General features: G+C 42.3%; 2 protein-coding genes across 2 annotated transcripts; both read right to left on the bottom strand.

The window, feature by feature from the left end:
* Nucleotides 1–590: 590 nt before the first annotated feature.
* On the bottom strand, nucleotides 591–3,285 carry LOC144714026 (pentatricopeptide repeat-containing protein At4g39952, mitochondrial-like). Its single transcript, XM_078588768.1, has one exon. The coding sequence runs from the start codon at nucleotides 3,164–3,166 to the stop codon at nucleotides 770–772; it is 2,397 nt and encodes a 798-aa protein (XP_078444894.1). The 5' UTR covers nucleotides 3,167–3,285; the 3' UTR covers nucleotides 591–769.
* A 10,001-nt stretch (nucleotides 3,286–13,286) lies between these two features.
* On the bottom strand, nucleotides 13,287–17,099 carry LOC144713834 (putative trehalose-phosphate phosphatase 6). The gene is made up of 11 exons (XM_078588548.1): nucleotides 16,803–17,099; nucleotides 16,325–16,465; nucleotides 16,151–16,222; nucleotides 16,000–16,080; nucleotides 15,828–15,884; nucleotides 15,584–15,685; nucleotides 15,435–15,512; nucleotides 15,276–15,345; nucleotides 15,128–15,198; nucleotides 14,280–14,372; nucleotides 13,287–13,614 (listed from the first exon to the last, which is right to left on the bottom strand). The coding sequence occupies exons 1-11, from the start codon at nucleotides 17,016–17,018 to the stop codon at nucleotides 13,546–13,548; spliced, it is 1,050 nt and encodes a 349-aa protein (XP_078444674.1). The 5' UTR covers nucleotides 17,019–17,099; the 3' UTR covers nucleotides 13,287–13,545.
* Between the last annotated feature and the right edge of the window lie 6,307 nt (nucleotides 17,100–23,406).

Genomic DNA, 23,406 nt, shown 5'->3' with positions numbered 1-23,406 from the left:
TTCAATCCCATCACAAAATGTAGTTTCTAATTATTTGATGTTATTTGAGACAAGTATTTGGTGGGGGCATCCTTGTGTAGGATTTTTTCTAAGTATTTACTCTTGACATCTCATAGTTCATAAATTTATATGATCAAATAATCACTGGTATATCTCTATAATTAAGTATGAGTACTTATTTGGAGCATGTGTTTGAGTTTCCATGAATGCACACAATCATGGTTTAAAGTCTCAAGCTCATTTTATCAATGATGAGAAGTAGCCAAGTGAATTACTTTCATTAAAATATACATTTGTATGATAGAATTTTACATAATTGTGGTGTATTGTATTGTTTGTGTAAAGATCATGTGCCTTTTTTCACATCCCCATTCTAATACCAAGTTATAATTGCAGTATCTTGTAGCTATTAGTACAAGATTGTTGGAGTGAGCTGTTCGGAGTTTGATATTTATTTGTTACTGTGTATTCCTCATAAATGAGTTCTCCAGGGTCCCTCTTATGATCTCATTTTCCTTGAAGAGGCTATCACAGAGATTCTGGAAGCCATGCATAGTAGATCTTTTTGCGTGAAATGTATTAGGCTTTCTTCCTCAGATTCCTGGTTTTCCTTCTAAAGTTTACATCAAAATGAGAATTAAGAGGTGTTCAGTGTGATGTGAATAATTTCGTTTGAATTTCATTGTACATTGTCTTATCATAGAGTTTGAAACCATCTTTTTTTTCGAATGCACTAGTAATTCTCTTGGTTATTACTCATTTATGTTGGCTAGTATTTACTTTCAAGGTTGGCCATGCTCCAGCCAGCCGTCTTCCTCAAGCCACACTGCAACATTGCCTCCCTCGTCTTCCTTGCTTCTTCCTTTCTCCCTGCAGAACTATACAAGTTACGGAGAACCATGTAGTAACCGTCGTTGCCAGGCTCCAGCTCAATGGCCCTCTTCCCTGCCCGCTCCCCCATCTCGACATCACCATGAATCTGGCAAGCACCCAGCAGAGCTCCCCACACGCCACCATCAGTCTCTCCTGGTGCTGCAGCCAATGCCATTGCCTCTGCCTCCTCCAATTGCCCTGACCTTCCCAGTAGGTCCACCATGCATGCAAGATGTTTTCTTGATGGCAGCAGTGAGAACTGTTTCATTCTGTCAAAGACACAACGGCCCTCCTTGACCAACCCTGCCCGGCAACACGCAGAGAGCAGAGCGATGAAGGTGATTTCATTTGGGGAAGCCCCCTCCTCTACCATCTGTTCCAGCATCTCCAATGCTTCCCGTGCCCGACCATGGCTGCCATACCCATTAATCATCGCATTCCAGGTAGTGACATCCCTATTGCCCATGTTGTCGAAAACTGCCCTCGCAGCCTCAAGCTGCCCGCATTTTGCATACATGTCAATCAGTGCCGTCGAGACAACAGTGCCAACCAGACCCCTGTCCTTGGCACACTGATGTGCTACCTCCCCACGTTGCAGATCAGTTGCAGTGGCACAGGCTGATAGAATTATGACAAGAGTTGCCGAGCTCGGCTCGACGCCGTAGACAAGCATCTGGTCAAATACCTCCAGAGCCTTCCTTGAACACCCCAAGCTGGAGAGCCCAGTCATGAATATATTCCAGGTGATCACGTCACGCCTCCCTGACAACCTTTTGAATATTTTTCTCATGCAATTCTCCCTGTGGAGCTTCCCATACATTCCCAGGATGGAATTTGACACAGAGATCTCAGCATCAAGCATGTTCTTGATGCAGTAGCCATGGAGCGCGAGCCCAGGGAGCAGTTCCTGCAACTGGCCACAGGAGGAGATTGCCGGAATGACACAGCCGGCGCAGGCTCGGAGTCCGGCAGCTGTGAATTGCATCTTCCTGAAAAGAGTTAGGCAATTCACTGCACCCAATTCTATCTTAGCCAATAAGGAGAGCATCAGAGCCCACATATTTTCATCTCTTTCTGCCACAGCATCAAAGATGGCAATGGCTTCTGCCGGCCGCCGCAGCCGGCAGTACATCTCCAGAAGAGCGGCGATCTCTGTCTTCCCACATAGAAGATCCCTCCTAAGGAGAAAGCCATGGAGAACTTGTCCGACGACCAAGCTGCTAGCAGAACTGAGCAAACAGCTCACAGCAACACCATCAACCTCCTTGCCGGCGTCAACCATGGCGGCGAACAGCCTCAGGCAATCTCCAGCAAGCAAGAGCTTGGCATGGACGCCCATAATCTCGGTCCAGGCGACGAGATCGCCCATGGGCAGCTCCCCGAAGGCGGCTCGGGCATCCGCCAAGTCCCCACACTTGGCATACAACGAAAGCATGGCCGATTTAACCGAGTCACAGACCCAAGAACCGAGCTTCACAGCCAGACCCTGCAAGCATCTCCCCTCAGGGAGAGCTCCAAAGCCCAAGCAGGCGCGCAAACCTGCCTCGACAGTGCGATAATTCAGCCTCGTACAGCTCTTGTGCATGCTCCTGAGGTACTCCAGAGCAAGATAAGAATCTCCATTCATGGCGCAGCCAGCTATGATTGCAGTCCAGGAGATGACATCTCTGTCAGGCATTTCATCGAACAACTTCAACGCATCTCCGATATCCTCACACTTGCAGTACATGTATACCAAAGAAGAGCCCGCGGCGGCGGAGCCTTGATCGAGGAGGCCGGCCTTGAGAGAATAGCCATGGACACAGCGTCCAGAGCCGAGCTCAGCCGTCTCTGCGCAGGAGGAAGCTACAAGCGGAATAGTAAAATGGTTTGGACGGGCTCCATTGTAGCGCATTTCAAGGTACCTGAGGAGAGCAGAAGAGTACTCGCCATTGGAGAAGTGGGCTTTCACGATTGAGTTCCACAGGAAGGTGTCTGTGGGATGGTGGGCAATGGCGGGGAAGAGGACTCCTGCGCAGAGATTGGAGGAATTGAAGTCGGCGTAGAGGGAGATGAGCTTCGCTGCCAGATGGGTATTGGCGGAGTGGCCGGAGGAGATGATGAGGGAATGGGTCCGCTGGAGATCTTGAAAGCTGGCGACGACATTGCAGAGCAGTCGTTGAAGGGCGAGGGGAGTAGGGTAACTGGGGAAGCTCTGGAATTGGCTGTGGAAGAAGGAGACGACGTGGTCGAAGTGGGGGTTTCTTCTTCTTCGACGAAGAGTAGGGAGCAGCATACCATAATAGCCTAGCATGCAGGCATCTGATATGAGTGTAGTTTAAGCCTACATAAGTATAGTTCCGGATTGTCTGGGACGTGGACGATGGATGAGACGGGACGAGGATCATCCCCTACTACCTCCGGAATCAGTCCAGGGACGCGGATGGGACGGTTTTTTCATTGGAGACCTCCGGGTGGGACGGTTTTTTCATCCAAGTGGACGAAAACCCTTCCGTCCGTTTGTCTAAGGATGAATTTCCGTCCTGGTTTTTGTCCAACTTGCAGACAGGACGACTTTTTCGTTCTGGGATGAAAAAACCGTCCGGTTCGCGTCCCTGTACTACTATAGGTCTGATGGATGGAACGGGACGAAGATAGTCCCTGGATCGTCCGGGACGTAGATGATGGATGGAACGGGACGAAGATTGTCCCGTCAGACGTTCGAAATCAGACTATGGACGCGGATGGCATGGTTTTTTCATCTGAGACCTCCGGATGGGACGGTTTTTTCGTTCGAGAGGACAGAAATCCTTCTGTCCATTTGTCTCGGGACAAATTTCGGTCCCGGTTTTCGTCCAACCTAGCAGACGGAATGGTTTTTTTGTCCTGGGATGAAAAAACCGTCCCGTCCATGTCCATGTACTACTATAGTTCCGGATCGTCTGGGACATAGATGATGGACGGAACGGGACAAAGATAGTCCTGTCAAACATTCCGAATCAGTCCAGGAATGCGGACGGGAAGGTTTTTCGACCAAGACCTATTTTCTTGTCCAATTGGATGAAAACAGTCATGTCCGGTCGTCTTGAGACGAATTTCCGACCTAGTTTTTGTCCAACCTCGCGGATGGGACAATTTTTTCATCCTGGGACGAAAAGACCATCCTGTCTGCATCCCTGAACTATACCTACATATACTAATAAGACTAGTAATAGAGTCATTACTTAGATAAGTGTCATTTACCATTTGACTTAGGTAATGTGAATTTTTTGGAAAATGGATTGATTTTGTTCTTCTGCATTCCTATTTAGATCTTGAAAGTATGATGTGGAGAGGAATAGTTGAAGTTGCAGAAAACTTATGACATGGAAAATGTAACTTAAGTAGAATCAGGGTTTTACTGATTTGGAGGCATATGTTTCAGCTCAAGGACAATCTCATCTCAGCAAAGAGGAATGCCTAGATGTTCTATTGGAATTTCAGCTGCTATCCATAAAAAGAGAGAGGAGAAGGGGGTGAATTCTGGTGCATCACATTTTCCTGATTAGTGATATACTGGAATACTGGTTCATATGAGAGGCAGGAGAGACTTAACTATGTCCCAGAAATTATTTTTAAATCACTTGAGTTCAATTGGTTTGCAGGTAGTTCCTCTAGGGCTACATACCCTCCCGTCTTAATAACAAGCCAAAGTACACCACTAATCATGCCATTTGCAATGTCTCAAACACTAGCTAATTAACCATAGCATTTTATCAGTGTTAAATAGATGAGTACTGATTTGGGACATTCCTCATTCTTTGTAACATTTAAGAAAACTATTCATTTTCTTTTTCTGAAGATACCCTTAGATTGATTTTAATTTTTGGGCATTCTAAAAGTTTAACCGATGTTTATGCTGAAATTTATTGCATGGCATGAGAATTTAAATTGTTTGCATTGTCCTTAATCATTAAGGAATCAGTGGGATGACATCACTAATATATTTGCATGGATAATTTTAATCAATGTATTACGTGTTGATGCCACATTTTCTCTCAAGTTACATGCTTAGTTTTTGGTACGATAGTGAGTCAAAATTGATAGAGGATTCTAATACTTCTTGTCTCTTGGGACTGAAAGTTCTCTACTATTGCCCCCATCAACTGATCCTTGCAGCAAGTGACAGGATAATGGGCATTGGAATTGAATTTCTTTATGATAAAAACAAATAATATTTGAGGAGTGACTCAGCCCTTCCACATGTTATTAGGTTTTAGCATGTTCAGAAAATATTGGAATGTTACATTGATGAATGTTTGAATATGTATTCATTATGTTTTAAAAGGTCAGATACTTTTAATGTGGAGGTCAACAATCCAGGGATGTCTGTCATTGTAAACCATCCACAAAGTATTCGCTATCATTATTTTTTTACAACGTTGCCAATAATCATGACTTCATATCAACGTCATTGTCACCTCTTTGAAACTATCAAAACTAATGATGTGTGCCAAACAACATGCATTATTGTTACAGGAGGCCAAATACCAAGGAAGAGATACAGGTAATATTTGATGATGACATTTCGATACGCTGATAAGAGCAAAGTGATGGTTCAAGGTTCGTAACAAAGAGCACAAGGCAAGGTACCCTGCCTGGGGCTTTCTATAACAGATACACTATCTTCGGTACTATGTCAAACATTATTTCTATAGCCATAATATAGAAATAGGGATGGTACTGAATATATAAGAATGAAACAATATTAAATTGAACAAAATGGAGACTAATCATTACAAGAGAGATAGCATTAATAATGGGCAAGTTTGCAAATATGTGTAATTAATTTGTCTTGTAAAAAATTAGCAATGATAGATTATATAGATGTTAGCTAATTTTCAGATGAGTTTAAAATTATAGAAACTTTTTAAACTTTAATATTTAAGAATACAGAATAGTATAGACTTCTGTGAAACAGCCTTACAAAAGAGTCATGATCAACTAATCCATTAAGTAAAGGCCTGATGAATAAGCAACCATTACATAAATTGGAAATTGATTAAAAAAATCTTGGGGATAAAAATTGAATGAAGACCGTAGAGCTTATCTGGAGTGCAAGACTACAATGAAACTACCTTGATTTTTTTAGGGATTCCTCAAGCAGTGAAACTACCTTGATACTGAAAACAGAAGGGCTATCACATTCCTCTCATGAATTTTGTATGCTTCTTTCCATTCAAATCATAATATATGCATTTTATCAAGACTGCAATGGTTATAATAGTTTTTAAATGATTTTATGATTTTATGGAGTTTTTAATATTTTTATAGAACTTTATAACTCGGAAGTGATTGAGACATTCATGTTTAGTCAGAGTAGTTTTCCTGGAATTAGTTAGAGCTTTTATTTTAGTATAAATGGGTTTTTCCTCCAATAATTTCACTCTGCCATGTGTAAGCATATAATTTATTTAGATGATAATTAATCATGATTTTTCCCAATAGTTCAAGTGCTAATAATTTGGATAAGGTACGATTATAGCATTTCGAATTGCAATGTCATAAGGCACCAATTACAGACTAAACTATTTTCTTTTTTGATGCATATGGATACAACGCAACAACCAAATTGAGGATTTAATTCAAAATGAATACAAAGTGATGCCTCAAACATGCATAAGGGCTACAAAATAAGCAATTAATCTCATGATAAATGTGTCTTGAAAGAGGAATGTGCCCGTTGTCTTAAAATCATGCGATTAAAATTCCTAACAATTCTACTAAAAGATGAAAAATGTGTGCGCATATGGTGCAATGAGATCAGGAAAAAACAGAAAATCAAGCTAGTTTTTGTACAAAAACAGGACATGGTCTTGACATGATAAATTGAAAGTTAACATGGAGAGTTATGTACAGATATTTTATAGTATCAAAGGATTCAGACAAATGGATTGACGATGAGAGTGAAAAGTTCAATGGCTCAGAATAATCCAACTTCAGACACAATATTTAACAATCCCAACGGTGTTAGGGCTGAAACGTTGAAAGTGGTCCTTAGACATGAGATACCAGTGCATATTGTGGATAGATAGGTGTAATTCGACTATGATCTATAATTTCCGATTCATAGAATTCCAAACTGTCTTAGCTTAGGAGCAACAAGGCAATGTCGAAGATGATGGAGTGGTCAAGATCAGATCCTCTACACTTAGAATAAGAGGAGACATATGAAAGAAAATGATGCAAGGAAGTCCTTGGCTAATGTAGTAAAATATCATATGAGTTCTCCAATTATTTCCCTATGCATGTGTACTAGGATAATTGATTAGGGTTGGAAAGGTGACTTTTACCTTCCTCATTCTTGGTGCATCAACTAAATGAGGGACTCTAAAAACACAATAATTGATGACAAAAAGGTTCTATTTGAGATGCAACATACTCATTTGTATCACAAGGTCTAGCTTGGCACCCGCAAGCCAAAAACTTGACCTATTAGTTGGGTTAAATAAATACATGATTAAATAATCTATATCTTAAGTTTTTATGAAAAAAATCATAGTTCATATAAATAGGAAAATGCTCTAATGAATTTTTCCAAAGCTGAAATTCTTCGTGTGCCCATCCTTCTTCTCCCTTCTCTTAATGGCTTCCATCACTCCTGTTACGATTGAAATGACAAAATCATGATCATGTATTGATGATAGGGATGACCAAGATGGAGGACATATGACATGCCAGAGATTACGTGGATACATCAAGAGGCTAGACACATGAACTTCTCTACACATCTCACTTGAAGAATGGAGAAATCATGGATCTTTCTGATCCATGCCATTGTGCTTTTATCATCAGATTTAACAGTGCCATTATGATTGTCTTATTCTTCTTCCACTACAGTAATCATATAAGTTTCATCCAAATTATAGCCTAAAGCCCAGCAATAATACCTTTTGTTGAGACGAGATATTGTGAGATGTGACGGGCGCAAACTGCTTTGCCCGGTCAAAAATTTTAATTTCTTAATTATTACATGAGAATTTTTGTATAAATAGTGTGACACTTGGCCACATTTCATTTAGGAAAATCAAATAATTTAGAGATGTGGCACACTGTGATGCATCGCCACATTCCATGCTCATCATTCATTTAATGTTCTTATTTTTCCATGTAGGGAAATGGAAATTTACAAACTTTAGACAAAGAATGTGCGAAAAAATAATATTTATAAAAAATATTGATATAAACATTAGACCTAAAGCAGTCGTATCACCGATGAGGAGATAGAATATTTCAGTCAAATTTGATGGCCCACATTACTCCCATTTCAATCCTTGATAGCCAATAGACAATTGATTGCGCTAAAAACGTGAGAAAGTCTTCATCTTCCTCCCCTCTATCCATTTGTGGCCATGGATTATAAGTTCCAGTGCTAATCACTGTAAAATTGTTCTTTGAACTTGCTTCATACATGTATGGGAAATTGAAAGATAGTGAGTTGAGATGTACATCAGGTGTCCTTCCTTGGTGTCTTCAGTGCTTGATGAGATGCTGCAGAGAAGTTGAGGATCTTACCTACATCTCCAAAATCCTGTGGTCCTAGTGGAACGTGAGCTCCTAGGGTGCATGACGTTGGCTTACTTCTAGGGTGCGTGATTGGGTTAAATCTGTATCGTCTTTTCATCACAATAATTATGATCAGTTCCACAATTTATTAAAACCATACTCATGCCATTACTATTACCACCCACATAAATATTAATATATATTCATATCAATCTCAGTATCCATCTTCTGATCAGGTCATCGTCACTTAAACTCATCCTTCTTATTTCTATTCCTAACTATCCCTTCCACATCACTACCTTGCATCATTTTGATTTCATATCAATCTTAATAATATATATGTAATATTATTTATCACCTTTGTACCTCATCATTTACCCTCATTCCACTATCTCATATTTTATATGTACTCCATCTCATCTGTTCAATCATCATTTAAAGTGTATTAAATTGTTCATAACCATTCCTAATGAGAAAATCCTTATTCATCACAAACTACATCTACTTCCTTGTCTAATTTTGTTTTAAAAAAAATCATTAAAATAAAAAAATTCAATGATGACATAATTAACATGTCAAGTTTTGAGTTTATCAGCCATAGTGATCCCAACTCATATTATGGATGGCTGACAAGAATGTTTTGTGATATTTTCAAGGAGCCAAGGATATTGTGATTAAATGAAAGGAAAAAAATCATTTAGAATTCATGGGACTTGTTGGCTCAAGACTATACCATATTTTAAGATACAAGCAGATTACCATCAATTTACACTTTTTACTTTCTTGGGGAGCTATTTCATGGTATTGTGCATAGAGAGGACTGCAACAAATATGCTGGAAATTGATTTCATGACCCGTTTTCATGCATATTCATATGACATGGTTACAAAAGTGTTTATCAGACATTGGTGGCATATGCCCCATACAGAAGCCTGAGTGGATATATTATGATAATCAAGCTACTAGACGATTATCTAATAGGAACAATATCACATTTGCTTATCACCTTATATAGATTCATTTTCTTTGTTGAATTGGGATAAACAGATATCAGTTAGTGTCTATTGAGCACACTAGGAATGGTTAAAAATTAGCTTTCTTACTTAGGTATTTCCATCAGAAACTTACAATGGACATGTCTTTAGTATTGGCTTGACAAGTTACATTGACTTGTGTAGCGAAGATTCTCACTTGAGACACTAGTGTAGCACTTTGATATTCCCCTATATATTAGAGTAAAATTTTTTATATATAGGATACTATTGTTTTTATAATTTTTTTAAGAGAACAACTTGAATAATATTTGTCACATATGAGTTCATCCATTCTCTCAGATGTGTGATACTTAATGTAATATGTAACTATCTATGTGATGTTGTACTGAATAGTACTCCCATGATGATCACTGATATGATATGTTGTAAAGAAATTAATCATGATACCACTATAATGTGCATATTACAGTAGGTCATATAAGAGATTGTCGGGTGATGAACTGGAGAATGGACTTTTGGCTTACCTACTTAGGCAGTTTACACAGGTCAGGTTACAGATTATGGGGAGGCATTACGGATTGTCTTCCCTTTAAAAAGAATGTATCTTTGGGTGTCTGGACATCAATAGAGAAGTAAATAACCTGGTGTTTAATGCCCTCATTCTATAGGAGGTATGCCATGTCTTGTTGGGTCTGATACAAGTCCACAAGGGATGATCTAAAGAGCTTTGTAGCCTATTTTCTTTATGCCTGCTTCAGGTAAGCCCATGATCCATCACATTTATTCATACTCTATTACTTGTGTGTAGGTTATAGTTCGAATTGACCAGAAATCTGTCTCATAAACAAGACATTTAGGAAGATTACAATCTTTCTGTTTCAAGATTTGGAAACAAGCAAAACAGAGTCAAATATAAGCATGTATTAAATATAAGTCAGTTTTTCCAAAGTGGACCCCGCATTGAGGACTCGTAAAAAGTTAAAAACGTCAGTGTGTTGGGGTATCATGTGTCCAATCTATCAATTTCTGAAATCACCACGTGGCACATACTATTTTTCAAGGTTGATTTCACATTATGTTGATGTGAATAGTGATTTGTAACTATGAAGTGACTTGTCATAATGATGGTATAACCCAACAGTTTTCATCAATATGATAAAGTTAAGAGTCTAATCAATTCCTTGGATAATAATAAACCTATTCAATTTAGAGCCAAATTAATAATAAACCTAAATAATAAATAACGAAAACTACACCTATATAAACATAATCATGCCTTCGGTATGGTGGGTTATATAATAGGAAAGATATGAAACAAACTTCCATGTCGCACTCAGGAGTTGAGAAAAAAGTTGTATAAGAAATGGTATGCCAATTTCCAAAGTTTAAAGTTTATCACTGCTTTGCATGATGTAAGCTCACCAGCGCCATTGAGCCACAGTCTCACACTGCATTAACTACCAGGGGCCACTAACCTTCAAGTCTAGCAACCTCAAGGACAGGGATACTTAAAAGGTGTCCCTTTCTCCTAGAGCATTCACAGTAAGTAGCTAGAACATGCATGCGATCTCTTGCTGACCGCCGCCCTAACCCTAGCTCCCTGGCCTTGTAAGAAACTGTAAAAAACCGGTAACTAGGGGATAGGTCAGAGCACATGCTCGCTGCTGGTGGTCATACTCCTGACATGGAGAAAACCTTGTTAATCATGGCCACAGAGAGCCTAGAGGGCCAGACTTGTGGCCTATCTACACCAAATGAGTGGAGAGGACAAGGAGGGAGAAAGAAACATGCAAGGGCAACAACTGCCTTAAAAGCTTTGCATCTATCACTATCCTTTGGTATTCTCAATGGGGTGAGCGAAGTCCTTTTCATCTCGTCGAGTTGGTGATTAGGGTACGTCTCTGTTACGTTTTTCTGCTAAATATCTCTATGAAGAGTATGTGCTACTGACAAATACTAGAAGGGCCAGAACTGTATCATTCAGACACCGATTTAGACTCCTTACGGTCCGGTCCCAATGATATAAATTCCATTATACTGGGATCGAGAGAGAGAGAGAGACGCAGAGAGAGAGAGATGGGGAGAAAAGAGAGAGATTCAGAGAGAGAGGGAGAGAAAGAAATAGGGAGAGAGAGAGAGAGACAGGGCAAAAAAGAGAGAGAGATGGAGAGAAAAAGAGAGAGACAGGCGAGAGAGAGAGAGAGAGATGGAGAGAAAGAGAGAGAGACAGGCGACAAAGAGAGAGAGATGTAGAGAAAGAGAGAGAGACAGGCGACAAAGAGAGAGAGATGTAGAGAAAGAGAGAGACAGGCGAAAAAGAGAGAGAGATGGAGAGAGAGAGAGAGATAAAGAAATAGGGAGAGAAAGAGAGAGAGACAGGGCGAAAGAGAGAGAGATGGAGAGAAAAAGAGAGAGACAGGCGAAAAAGAGAGAGAGATGGAGAGAAAGAGAGAGAGATAAAGAAATAGGGGGAGAAAGAGAGAGAGACAGGGCGAGAGAGAGAGAGAGAGAGATGGAGAGAAAAAGAGAGAGACAGGCGAAAAAGAGAGAGAGATGGAGAGAAAGAGAGAGAGATATAGAAATAGGGAGAGACAGGGCGAAAGAGAGAGAGAGATGGAAAGAAAAAGAGAGAGAGATGGCGAGAAAGAGAGAGAGAGACAGGGCGAAGGAAGAGAGAGATGGAGAGAAAGAGAGAGAGAGACAGGGAGAAAAAGAGAGAGATGGAGAGAATGAGAGAGAGACAGGGCAAAAAAGAGAGATGGAGAGAAAGAGAGAGAGACAGGGCGAAAAAGAGAAAGATGGAGAGAGAAATAGAGCGAGAGGGAGAGAGGGGGTCAGAGGAACTGACCACTAGATATCGGATGCTGTCCAAGTAAGGTACTGGGAGAGGCTGCCCAAGAGGGCCCCAGACCTTCCCCCCAAGATTCCATTATCAAAAAAAAAAGGCTGCTCCCCAAACATGGACTACTCGAGACAAATGAATATACGTCTGCAACAAAAGAAGGATAGAGTCAATATTCATCTGTCTGTCGACATCGCTCTCTGATCTCTTTTGAGCAAATAAAATCCCAGGATTACGTATCTTATAGTTCGCTAATGTGCTTAAAATAAATCAAATTATGGTTCACGTTTCAGTTATTGATATGCTAATACGACGTGAATTTGTACGCCGTAGGGTCGCTAGGATGTTTCTTTAATATGCTGGCGCGGTTAATTTTCATGAAGTCATTCCTCTGTTTAATAAAATCTGGTCAATTGCCTACCTCGGTAGGACGAGATCTTGTTGGATTTATCCATGCAGAAGACAGTTTCAACGTCAGAGATAGATTCTGTTTCTTAGATGCTGAGCATAGATGCTATATTGGAGAGCTGAGCTCTATGACGTAGCCGCGCATTCTGCTACGTCGAGTTTAACGAGGATGGAGAGAGAAAGAGATTGATTATGTATCGAAACCAAAAGTACGTGGAGAAATCTCACGTAGTTTACTTTGGCATACTTTGCATTGAAGGCCCGAGTTAGGTCTGAAGGAGACGGCACAGGCTGAATCTTGGCCCACAGTCCGTGTCTGTTCCTTCACAGATTTACGGTGAATGGACAAGGAAATTGATCTCAAAATACCTTGGAAGATGTGATTTCCAAGCGTTAAATAAACTAAACCGGTCGGCCTTTTTGTTCATGGAAAGGTAGAGATGAAATAGACATAGGGGAATGAAAGAGGTACATAGCCCTTGTCTCTTTATTCACAGATGGATGGAGAATGAACAAAGAAATAGATCTTAAAACACATGGAAAGATTAAGTTTAATGCGTTAAACTGGTATGAAACCAGCGCGAACCGCAAGTTTCTGTTGAAGAAGACGGAGAGATAGAGAATGTGATGAAGAGAGAAAGGCACATGTGAATAGTTGTACATTTGATCATGGATACATGGTTGAACTACTTACAAGCCAAGGTATTGAGTCTATCGACATCAGGACAAGACAAGAGTTGGGGAGGAGAGAGAAATAACAAAGTAGAACGATATAGAGAAGCCAATTCTCACTATCACAAGCTCTCCTAGCCTTGCTTCTTCTGGGCCAGGAGAGATATAAATAAGGGCCCTCGCCAGGGCCATGCTACAGCACATGGGTAGACAGAGGCAGGGAGATAATATTTACACCGCTGAGCGTCCCTTGGACGAGACACGCTTCCACTCCGCCAGCCGCTGCAGAAACTCCATCACCTGCATGGTCCACAAGCCATTCAATATTCTAGAGAGAGGAATCCTACCGACAAAACCATCTGGCTACTCCCCAAGGACTGACTTCCCCCCCAACAAAAATGGAAACCCAGTAAAAAAGCCAAAAAGAGGAAGAGGAAGAGGAAGAGAAATACTGATAGATGGATCATAGATTCAGTGAGAGGGAGAGAGATAGAGAGATTGAGAGAGACAGAAAGAGAGAGAGATAAGGACGCAGAAAGAGGTAGACTGGTAGTGGGACACGGAAAGAAAGAGAGTGAGAGGGGGGCATAGAAAGAGAGAGAGAGGGACACAGAAAGTGAGAGAGAGAGAGAGGGACACAGAAAGAGAGACAGAGAGAGAAAGAGGGACACAGAGAGGTAAAAAGGGAGAGGGACACAGAAAGAGAGCGATGGACGGACAGAAAGACAGAGAGAAGGACAAAGAGAGATAGAGAGGGAAGAACACAGAGAGATGGAGAGAGAAATAAAGAAAGTGAGAGAGAGGGGAGGGAGAGGCACACAGAGAGAGAAACACACAGAAAGAGAGAGAGAGGGAGAGAGAGAGACACACAGAAAGAGAAAGACACATAGAGATAGAGAGAGAAAGAAAGAAAGTGAGAGTGAGGGATGGAGAGGGAGGAAGGGAGAGAGAGAGAGAGAGCTTGCCTCGGAGGGTTCTCGAAGGGAGTACGAGGCGCAAGTATCCTTCGGAATCTTCGAGACGAGGATACCGAGTCCTTGGCCTCTCTCCCTTAGCACCTATAATATGAAGAAGCCACATAAGGTAACCGTACCCAGATGTTTGTAAGAAAAGAAAGTAAGGGAGAGAAAGGGAGATTGTTAGATAGGTAGAGAGAGAGAGAGAGAGAGAGAGAGAGAGAGAGAGAGAGAGAGAGAGAGAGAGAGAGAGAGAGAGAGAGAGAGAGAGAGAGAGGGAGAGAGAGAGAGAGAGGGAGAGGGAGGGAGAGAGAGAGAGAGAGAGAGAGAGAGAGAGAGAGAGAGAGAGCGAGAGAGAGAGAGAGAGAGAGAGAGAGAGAGCGAGAGAGAGAGAGAGAGCGAGATAGAGGGAGAGAGAGAGAGGAGAGAGAGAGGAGAGAGATAGAGAGGAGAGAGAGAGAGAGAGAGAGAGGGAGGAGAGAGAGGAGAGAGAGGAGAGAGAGAGAGAGAGAGAGAGAGAGAGAGAGAGAGAGAGAGAGAGAGAGAGAGAGAGAGAGAGAGAGAGAGAGAGAGAGAGAGAGAGAGAGAGAGAGAGAGAGAGAGAGAGAGAGAGAGAGAGAGAGAGAGAGAGAGGAAGAGAGAGAGAGAGAGAGAGAGAGAGAGAGAGAGAGAGAGAGAGAGAGAGAGAGAGAGAGAGAGAGAGAGAGAGAGAGAGAGAGAGAGAGAGAGAGAGAGAGAGAGAGAGAGAGAGAGAGAGAGAGAGAGAGAGAGAGAGAGAGAGAGAGAGAGAGAGAGAGAGAGAGAGAGAGAGAGAGGGAGAGAGAGGGAGAGAGAGGGAGAGAGAGAGAGAGAAATACCCTGAAGGCGTCTTCGTCTGTCCTGTCGTCGCCGATATACACTGGCAGAACATCTTTGCTGTTGCCGAAACCTATGATAAAGCGGAAGCTTATCATCAAATAGAATTTGTGACTCGACGATGAAACTCATCCAGAGTTTGAGGCTCACCGAGGGAGTCCAGGAGGTATTCCAGGGCCTTGCCTTTGTCCCACTTAATGGTGGGCCTAATCTCCAGCACCTTCGTCCAAAGTTTATGGTTTTGACGAGATAAGAACGAGGAAGACGGAGATTGAAGAAAGAGGGGCATCCTTAACTATTATTTGTTACCTTACGGCCTTGGGAGACGCGAAGTTTCGGGAAGCCCTTGAGAACAGCACCGACCTTCTCCGCTAGCATGACCCATCTCTGATTCAAAACAAAAATGAGATCAGAGGAGAAGAAATGAACGATGGCCAAGTGTTTTTTCTCTCTCTAACCTTCTCATCAACGCAGCGGAAGTGAACAGAGACGCAGAACTTGTTGTTCTCCACCTTGGCCCCGGGGATGGACTTGGTCTTCTCCAACAGAGCTTTGGACACCTTCAATGGCAAGAAATCTCGTAAGAAATTGGAAGTATTTGGGTGTCTTTGTACTACTGTCTTAGGGTTTTCTGTCTATTTAATGTAAGATTACAAGTGGCTTGTTCCCTATACGCCATAGTAGAGAAGAAGTCAAACCCACCTCATCGATCATATCCAGATACTCGGCGGCCGGCTGGAAAGGGACTGTCTTCGTTTCCTGCACATGACCCTTGTCAATATAAATCATAAACCCAAGTCCCATGACGAAAAACATATCATCTCTCTCTCTTGAATAACATTAATAATGTCTTATCTATGAACAGAGAACATACCGTTGGAGTCTTCGGGCCTTGGATGTCCATGCCATGGCTGCCGGCATAGTAAAGCTCCTCAAGTTTTACGAAGTTAAAAACCTGTAAAGAGCGTTTTAGAGAGAGAGAGCGGAAGCCTAAATACGGTTAGGATACGAAAGCAAGAATCAACCTTGTCCTTGCATCTACCGCTTACTATGGCCGTGGGAAAGTACCGGGCCGCATCTCTGACAGCTTCTCTCATCTACGGAATTAAACAAATTACCAGGGAGTTAAACTTGGTGCTCCAGCAACACAGAAAAATGGTCATCTCTAAAGCGGCAAGACAGAACGGCGAAGGACAAACCGCGTCGGACATGAAAGCGACATCCGGATCCTCCACAATCGGTGACAACGTCCCGTCGTAGTCAAGAAACATAGCTATCTTCTTCCCCTTCGACATCGCGACTATATCCTCAAACATGCTTAGCGCCGAGGGATGTTCCCTCTGCAACGCAACACAACAAGTAAGACATAGAACTCGAAAGAGAGAGAGAAAGAGAGAGAGAGAGAGAGAGAGAGAGAGAGAGAGAGAGAGAGAGAGAGAGAGAGAGAGAGAGAGAGAGAGAGAGAGAGAGAGAGAGAGAGAGAGAGATAGGGATAGATAGTGAGAGAAGGCGAGATAGATAGGGAGAGAGATGTATAGATTGATAGAGCGAGAGACATACATTGAGAGAGAGAAAGAACAAGAGATAAATAGAGATATATATATATATATAAATAGATAGAGAGAGACACAGACACATTGAGAAAGAGAAAGAGGGAGAGAGAGATAAGGTGATCACCATCCAGGAGAGACGGTCGGGGTCGTCGGGAGAGTGAAAGGAAGGGGCTTTGCGATGGGTAGGTGAGGAAGCTCTCATGGACTCCAAGGAAGGGACGAGACGGCCGCCGTGTTGGCCGACGCGGAGGTCTACCATCGTAAGCAAGCTCTTCTTCAGAGCGTAGGCAGGGACGGCCATGGTCACAGCCTCCTGCGTCGCCACGCTTTGCTTGGTCATTCTCGCGTTAACTCTCAAACGAAGACAACGGAGGGAGATTCTCGTCTAAGGAATGAGGAGGAAGAGGCAAGAGTTGTGGGAGGTTTCCGTCGATCTTGTGGTCTTTTTATAGTTGATACAACGGGAGTGGCGACAAAACTAAAGGGTCCCCTTAAGAGGCCTAACGGGCTGACACGATGCCTTGGGTTAACTGGTCTCCTGAGGCAGTCAAACACACCTGCGTAGCTGCGTCCTCGCATGTGAGAGAAATCGAGACCGTGCCCGTGACTGAGAGCCCTTATTCTGCACCACCTTCAACGATTGCCCGATTATCCTGAATATTCTACAGTCATTTCTCTATCCTTCTCTCTCTACATTTCCGCGTGTCATCACCTTTTAAACTTGGTGTTAGGCCGAATCTAGGTTTGCTTGAGATGCGTGTGACTGGAACAGTGCTAGAAGGCTTATCATCTCTCTCTCTCTCTCTAGTCCTATCGTTTTATTTGCTCCTCTCCTAGCTGCTTATCCTCTTACTCTCTCTCTACATATCACTGTTCCTCTCAGTATCTTCTCATGTGGAGCTTGAGAAGTGTCACGTGCGAATCCGGATTTCCTGAAGAAGGATCTGTCAGGAACAAAAATAATATGAATCTACCCCTTTATCCTCCATCCGCCCTTCTCCCATTTTCCCTCGAATTTTCTTCACAGATGTGTATTTTACACACCATCTACCACAGTTTATTTCTCTCCCTATCATGTGGAGCTAGTAAATGGCAATATTCTAATCTGGATATATCTAGAAGATAGACAATACTCCTCTTCTCTCTTGTTCTCCTGCCATATCTTCCTCCCTCCAAACTTGTCTCATACTCGCGCTTTCTCCTGCTCTATTGCTCTATCTCCTTTCACTCAAGTTCGAATGCAAGTTTGGAGGAGATGGTTGGCGTGGGAACTGTACAGAAATACTTTCTCATCTCTCTCTCTACCTCTCCCGCCATATCTCTCTCATACTCTCTACATGGTTTATGGGTCAAGCTGGCAGCATAGGATTAAGTTATCCAGGATTCTGAGAAGGCTAGAGAGAGGTGATGTGTCATCTTTGACGGAGGGCTCCTTTACTGTTTCTCTCTCTTCCTCTCTTTGTCCGTAGAAAGCACAAACACAGACCCAATCAGCTCTGTGCCCTGGAGAGGACTAAGATTATTGAAACGATATCGACAAAGAGGGACCAACTGAGGAAACTCGTGGGTTGTGGTGGAGCCACGGCCTAAGTGATTATATGTGCCTCGTCGGTTCTACAGTGCGTCACCCATCATCGGTGATTGGCGGCTTTGAAATAGATCTTTTGGACTCACTGTTCATTAGGATGTAGAAAGAGAACTATAAAGAAAGAGAAAGAGGAATAGAATGAGGGAGAGAGAGAGGGAAATAGCAGAGAAATGGAAATGCAGCGCACATAGACTGAGAAATAGAACTAGCAAAGAGAAAGAGAGAGAGAGAGAGAGAAAGAAAGATAGCACAGAGAGAAAGAAAGAAAACTAGCACAGAAAGAGAGAGAGAAAAGGAGAAAGAAGTGCAAGGCTAAGAATGAGAAAGATAACTGGCAGAGAGAGAGAGAGAGAGAAAGAGGGAGACAGAGAAAGAGGAAAATAGAAATGCAGGGCTCCTAGAGTGAGAAAGAGCACTAGCAGTGATAGAGATAGAGGGAGAGACGGACAGAACAGACACAGAAAGAGAGAGTGAGAGAGAGAAAGATGAAAACCTTCGTCTCTTAAAATAGTCTTCAACTCAGAATTGGATAAAATACTGCATCATATAATACGAAGAGAGAGATAGAGACTGGGAGCGAGAGAAGAATCACAGAATAAAGAAACTCCGCCAACGTTGTGGAACATAAACTGAAGGGAGAGAAAGAGAGACTTAAACGAGCATGTCTGAGAGAGAATGTGTACTAAAGGGTAATGTTTTAATCTACTTACGGTTTAGCTGCCGCCTTTCACCTACTCAGAACCATAAATGCAGGCACATACCATCTTTACAAACTTATAAATGTTTTCACATATAATAGTGGGGCTGCACCCTTCTGAGTTCTGACGAGTCTCCTCTCTCGCTCCTTCCAACCCTGTCTTTTTCTATCCAATTTTACTTGGTCAATCTTGAAGTATCGGTTATTCACTTGATTATCTTACTCCGAAGGATCAACGACACGCGGCAGGAGAATGTCCGTGGGCGGCGCTGTTTTTGGCGTTTTGGCCTCCCATTTAGATGGGGCCAACGTCAATGAACTTGAACCCTTTTAGGTCACAAACTTGTCTAAACGTGGCAAATATTGGAGGCGACAGATGGCCACACGTGGCAACATCTGGGTCCCAGAAGAAAACCCTAATTAGTTATTTAATTGATATTTATTAATCATTAAATATAAAAAGCTTCTAGTATAAATTGTTCTTCTATAAGATGGATGCATCCCAGGGACTATCTGTTTATCTATATTTTTGAATAAAATTGTGGGTACTTCAAAGATAGTGATTGTGCCCGTCATGAAGTGGTCTTAATACTGTCTGTGATCTATCTGTCTTCACAAACTTTTCGCCTTGGTGGAGTCCTGTCGACCAACTTCCTGCGTGGTTGTCCATCCCAAATTGCTCCCCCCACAGCATGCTTAACTATAGTGTTCACTTCTCATGGTAGCCTCTTTGGCAAACCAAAGATGGACCTATCTATCTATCTACCTACCTATCTATATCTATATATTCCTCCATGTATCTATCTATCCATCTATTTATCCATCCATGGATCTATCTATCATCAATCTATCTGTGTCTATCAATTTATCAATCGACCTATCTTTCAATCAATCTATATATCTCTATCTCTATCTCTCTGTCTCTTAAGTGTGTCTATCCATCTGTGTATGTCAATCAACCTATCTTTCTGTCAATATATATATATCTCTATCTATTATTTATATATCTATCTATTATTTATCTATCTATCAATCTATATATTTCTATCTCTATATCTATATCTATCTACTTGTACAACACTGTTTTTATCTCAATACGTCTGCCTGTCTCTCTTACTCTCTGTCTATATATCTCTATCTCCACTCTCTGTCTATTAAGTGTGTATATCCATCGGTGTATGTCAATCAACCTATCTTTCTATCAATATATATATATCTATCTATCTATCAATCTATATATTTCTATCTCTATCTCTATATCTATATGTATCTATCTATTTGTACAATACTCCTTTTATCTCGATACGTCTGTCTCTCTGTCTGCCTGTCTGTATTTCTACTTATGGGTCTGTCTATTTTTCTTATCTATCTCTTTTTTCCATTTTTCTGCGCATCTGCAGGCTGTCAACGTTTTCTATTAGTCTTCACCTGTCTTTCTGAATGACAGGCACTCCCGCACGCCTTGTCAAGCACCGAATCATCGCCACACGGCCAAGACCAGAGAAATCAGAGTCCCCTGTCGTGTTGGGTAGGCGAGCGTGGCACAGCTGGTTTTGCCCACCTTTGTACTCTATCAAATCTCAACACAAAGAACACCATTTGACCCAAATCTGCATTTTATCCTTTTTTTAATGAGCTAATACCTAGCCTTCCCCTATCTGTTTCCTTATGAGCTAATACCATGTTTATCTTTTTTATGTCTACGCATGATTCCCGCGTCGAATGATAGAACGGTCGGGAGGTCACGCTCATCATTGGTGGATGTTTCATGACGTGGGCCTTTCGTTCTCAATCAAACGCGCAGTCTTGAGAACTTTGTCGATGTGGGGTAGTCTCAAGGGACAGCGATTTAACAAGATTTCCTACGTTGTCTTATGAATCAGAATATTGACTCATGAAGACAGCGTACTAAAGGTGCTCTGCCGCGTTTTTCCGCTTCGCCGTGAGAGTGTAGGTCGGTGTCACGGTTTTTCACGACGAGAGTAAAGCCTTCTTTTGATGCCGGCTTGACGTGGGCTGGTCGTTTAAAGAAAACTTGACGCTGGACGAAGAAGTTAATGCTTGAAGCAATGGCTCAGAAGGGAAACCATGGCGATAAACGAAGCATTCGTGCTGGGAAAGTGGTCTATCCGATGATGTGTACAATTATTGTCTTGTTTGCCGTTCACGCATTGTTCGCGCGCGACCACTTCTGCATCAGCTTTAGTACCAGAAACCTTCTCTCTCTCTCCCTCTCTCTCTCTCTCTCTCTCTCTTTCTCTCTCTCTACCTCTCCCTCTCTATCTCTTTCTCTCTCTCTTCCTCTCCCTCTCTCTCTCTCTTTCTCTTTCCCTCTCTCTCTCTCCCTCTCTCCCTCTCTCTCCCTCTCGCTCTCTCTTTCTCTCTCTCTCTCCCCCTCTCTCCCTCTCTCTCCCTCTCGATCTCTCTTTCTCTCTCTCTCTCTCCCTCTCTCCCTCTCTCTCTCCCTCTCTCCCTCTCTACCTCTCTCTCTATCTCTCTATCTCTCGACCTCTCTTTCTCTTTCTCTCTCTCCCTCTATACCTCTCTCTCTCCCTCTTTATCTCTCCCCCTTTCTCTCCCTCTCTACCTCTCTCTATCTATCTCTCTATCTCTCTTCCTCTCTTTCTCTCTCCCTCTCCCTCTCTCTCTCTCTCTCTCTTTCTCTCTCCCTATCCCTCTCTCTCTCTCTCTCTCTTTCTCTCTCCCTATCCCTCTCTCTCTCTATCTCTCTTTCTCTCTCTCTGCCTCTCTTTCTCTACCTCTCTCTCTCTCCCTCTCTTTTTTCTACCTCTCTCTCTCTATCTCTCTCCCTCTCTCTCTCTCTCTCCCTCTCTTTCTCTACCTCTCTCTCTTTCTCCCTCTCTATCTCTCTCTCTCCCTCTCTTTCTCTACCACTCTCTCTTTCTCCCTCTCTATCTCTCTCTCTCTTCCCGAGTCTTTTTTATGTCTGTCTTCGCCTGTTCTATCCAGCAGACGATACTTGTCGTTCATGGAACTCTCCACAGCCGTCGGATGGCCCATGGATGAGCTCTCATCATTGGAGTTAGTTGGAATGCCTGGATATCGGCAGAGGTTCTTTAGCTGTTGCAGAGAGCATTGTCCCCAATAGCGTCAAACTCACGTTCACTATGCCGAAGCGTTGAAATTTCATTGGTTGCCCGACCGCTCCAGATCAACCCTTTAAAGCAAATCTGATCCGGTGAGTCCGCTTCAATCTTTCCTATTTTTCCTTTAGAGAGAGACAGATAGAGAAGGAAATAGGTAAAGAAAGGAATTCCGGAAAAAAAACTGTAGAAAGTAGTAATTTCGGAGGAGGGGAGAGCATATAATTGAGGAAAACGACCGCTGATAATGTGAACACGACGGTTCGTCGTCGACTTTGTTTCTGTTTCACATGGTCATGCAGTCTTCTAAGTTCTCTTCCGAAGAACTGTTTGCCAGAGAGAGGCCAACCTGAGTCACAGTTCTTCCCGTACTTGTATCAGAAAGACAGAGAAAGAGAAGAATCCCACAAAAAATAACTGAAGAAAGTAGTAATTCTGGAGGTGGGGAGAACATATAATTGAAGAAAACGACCGCTGATAATGTGAACACGACCGTTCTTCGCCGTCTGCAGTTCTCTTAAAAATGATGATGCAGTCTTCGAAACTCGCTTCTGAGAGGCCAATCTGCGTCACTATTCTTCCAGTACTTCAATTAGAGAGAGACAGATACAGAAATAAACAAAGAAACTGAAGACAGTAATAATTTGGTGGAGGGGGGAACATATAATTGAAGAAAACGACAACTGCTAATGTGAACGCAACGATTCATCGCCGTCAACAGTTCTATTTCAAATGGTCATGCAATCTTCCAAGCTCGCTTCAGAAGAACTGTTTGACAGAGAGAGCCCAATCAGGGTAACTGTTCTTCCCGTACTTCCATTAGAATGAGACAAATAGATAAATAAAAGAGAAAGAGAGGAGTACCGCTAAAATAAACTGAAAAAGTACTAATTTTGAAGGGGGAAAGGACATATGATTGAAGTAGACGACAAGTTGAACGATGGCAAGGTTGACTGCCTGGTCTGATTTGCCTGGGGATATGAACCACCCAGTATGAAGCTTCAGACACCGATGATTGGTGACAGTCGTAGATTGGCCTCAGAATCATAATTATAAATCTATTGTTTCTCACGTTGAGGGTTCAGAAAGCACTTGGCAGTATCTGAATGTGCTAGCGATTACTGGATTGCTGTTTCATGTCTTCCTCAGAACCAATGCGTATGGTTCCCTTGAGGCTGAATCTTAAGTTGAGTAAATGAAATGTTGACCCATGACATTGAAAACGCATTCGTTTGACGGATTGATTGAACTGTTTGACGCTCTGACTGATGATTATTGTCCGGAATCGCCTTCAAGAAGTCAACCAAAAAAGGGGACGAAGTTTGATGCTCTGCATTTA

The sequence above is a fragment of the Wolffia australiana genome, chromosome 16 (assembly GCF_029677425.1).
Source record: "Wolffia australiana isolate 7733 chromosome 16, ASM2967742v1".
In the NCBI taxonomy this organism is placed as follows: Eukaryota; Viridiplantae; Streptophyta; class Magnoliopsida; order Alismatales; family Araceae; genus Wolffia; species Wolffia australiana.
Note: the sequence above shows the minus strand (reverse complement) of the source record. Positions and strands in the feature narration are given on the sequence as shown.

What these genes read in the sequence shown, in the direction of transcription:
- LOC144714026 (XM_078588768.1), bottom strand. Translation starts at nt 3,166, where the DNA reads ATGCTAGGCTATTATGGTATGCTGCTCCCTACTCTTCGTCGAAGAAGA.
- LOC144713834 (XM_078588548.1), bottom strand. Translation starts at nt 17,018, where the DNA reads ATGACCAAGCAAAGCGTGGCGACGCAGGAGGCTGTGACCATGGCCGTC. An exon ending in ATACCTCCTGGACTCCCTCG is followed by an intron (nt 15,199 to 15,275) that starts GTGAGCCTCAAA and finishes GCTTTATCATAG; the next exon opens with GTTTCGGCAACAGCAAAGAT. An exon ending in CAGACGAAGACGCCTTCAGG is followed by an intron (nt 14,373 to 15,127) that starts GTATTTCTCTCT and finishes TTCATATTATAG; the next exon opens with GTGCTAAGGGAGAGAGGCCA.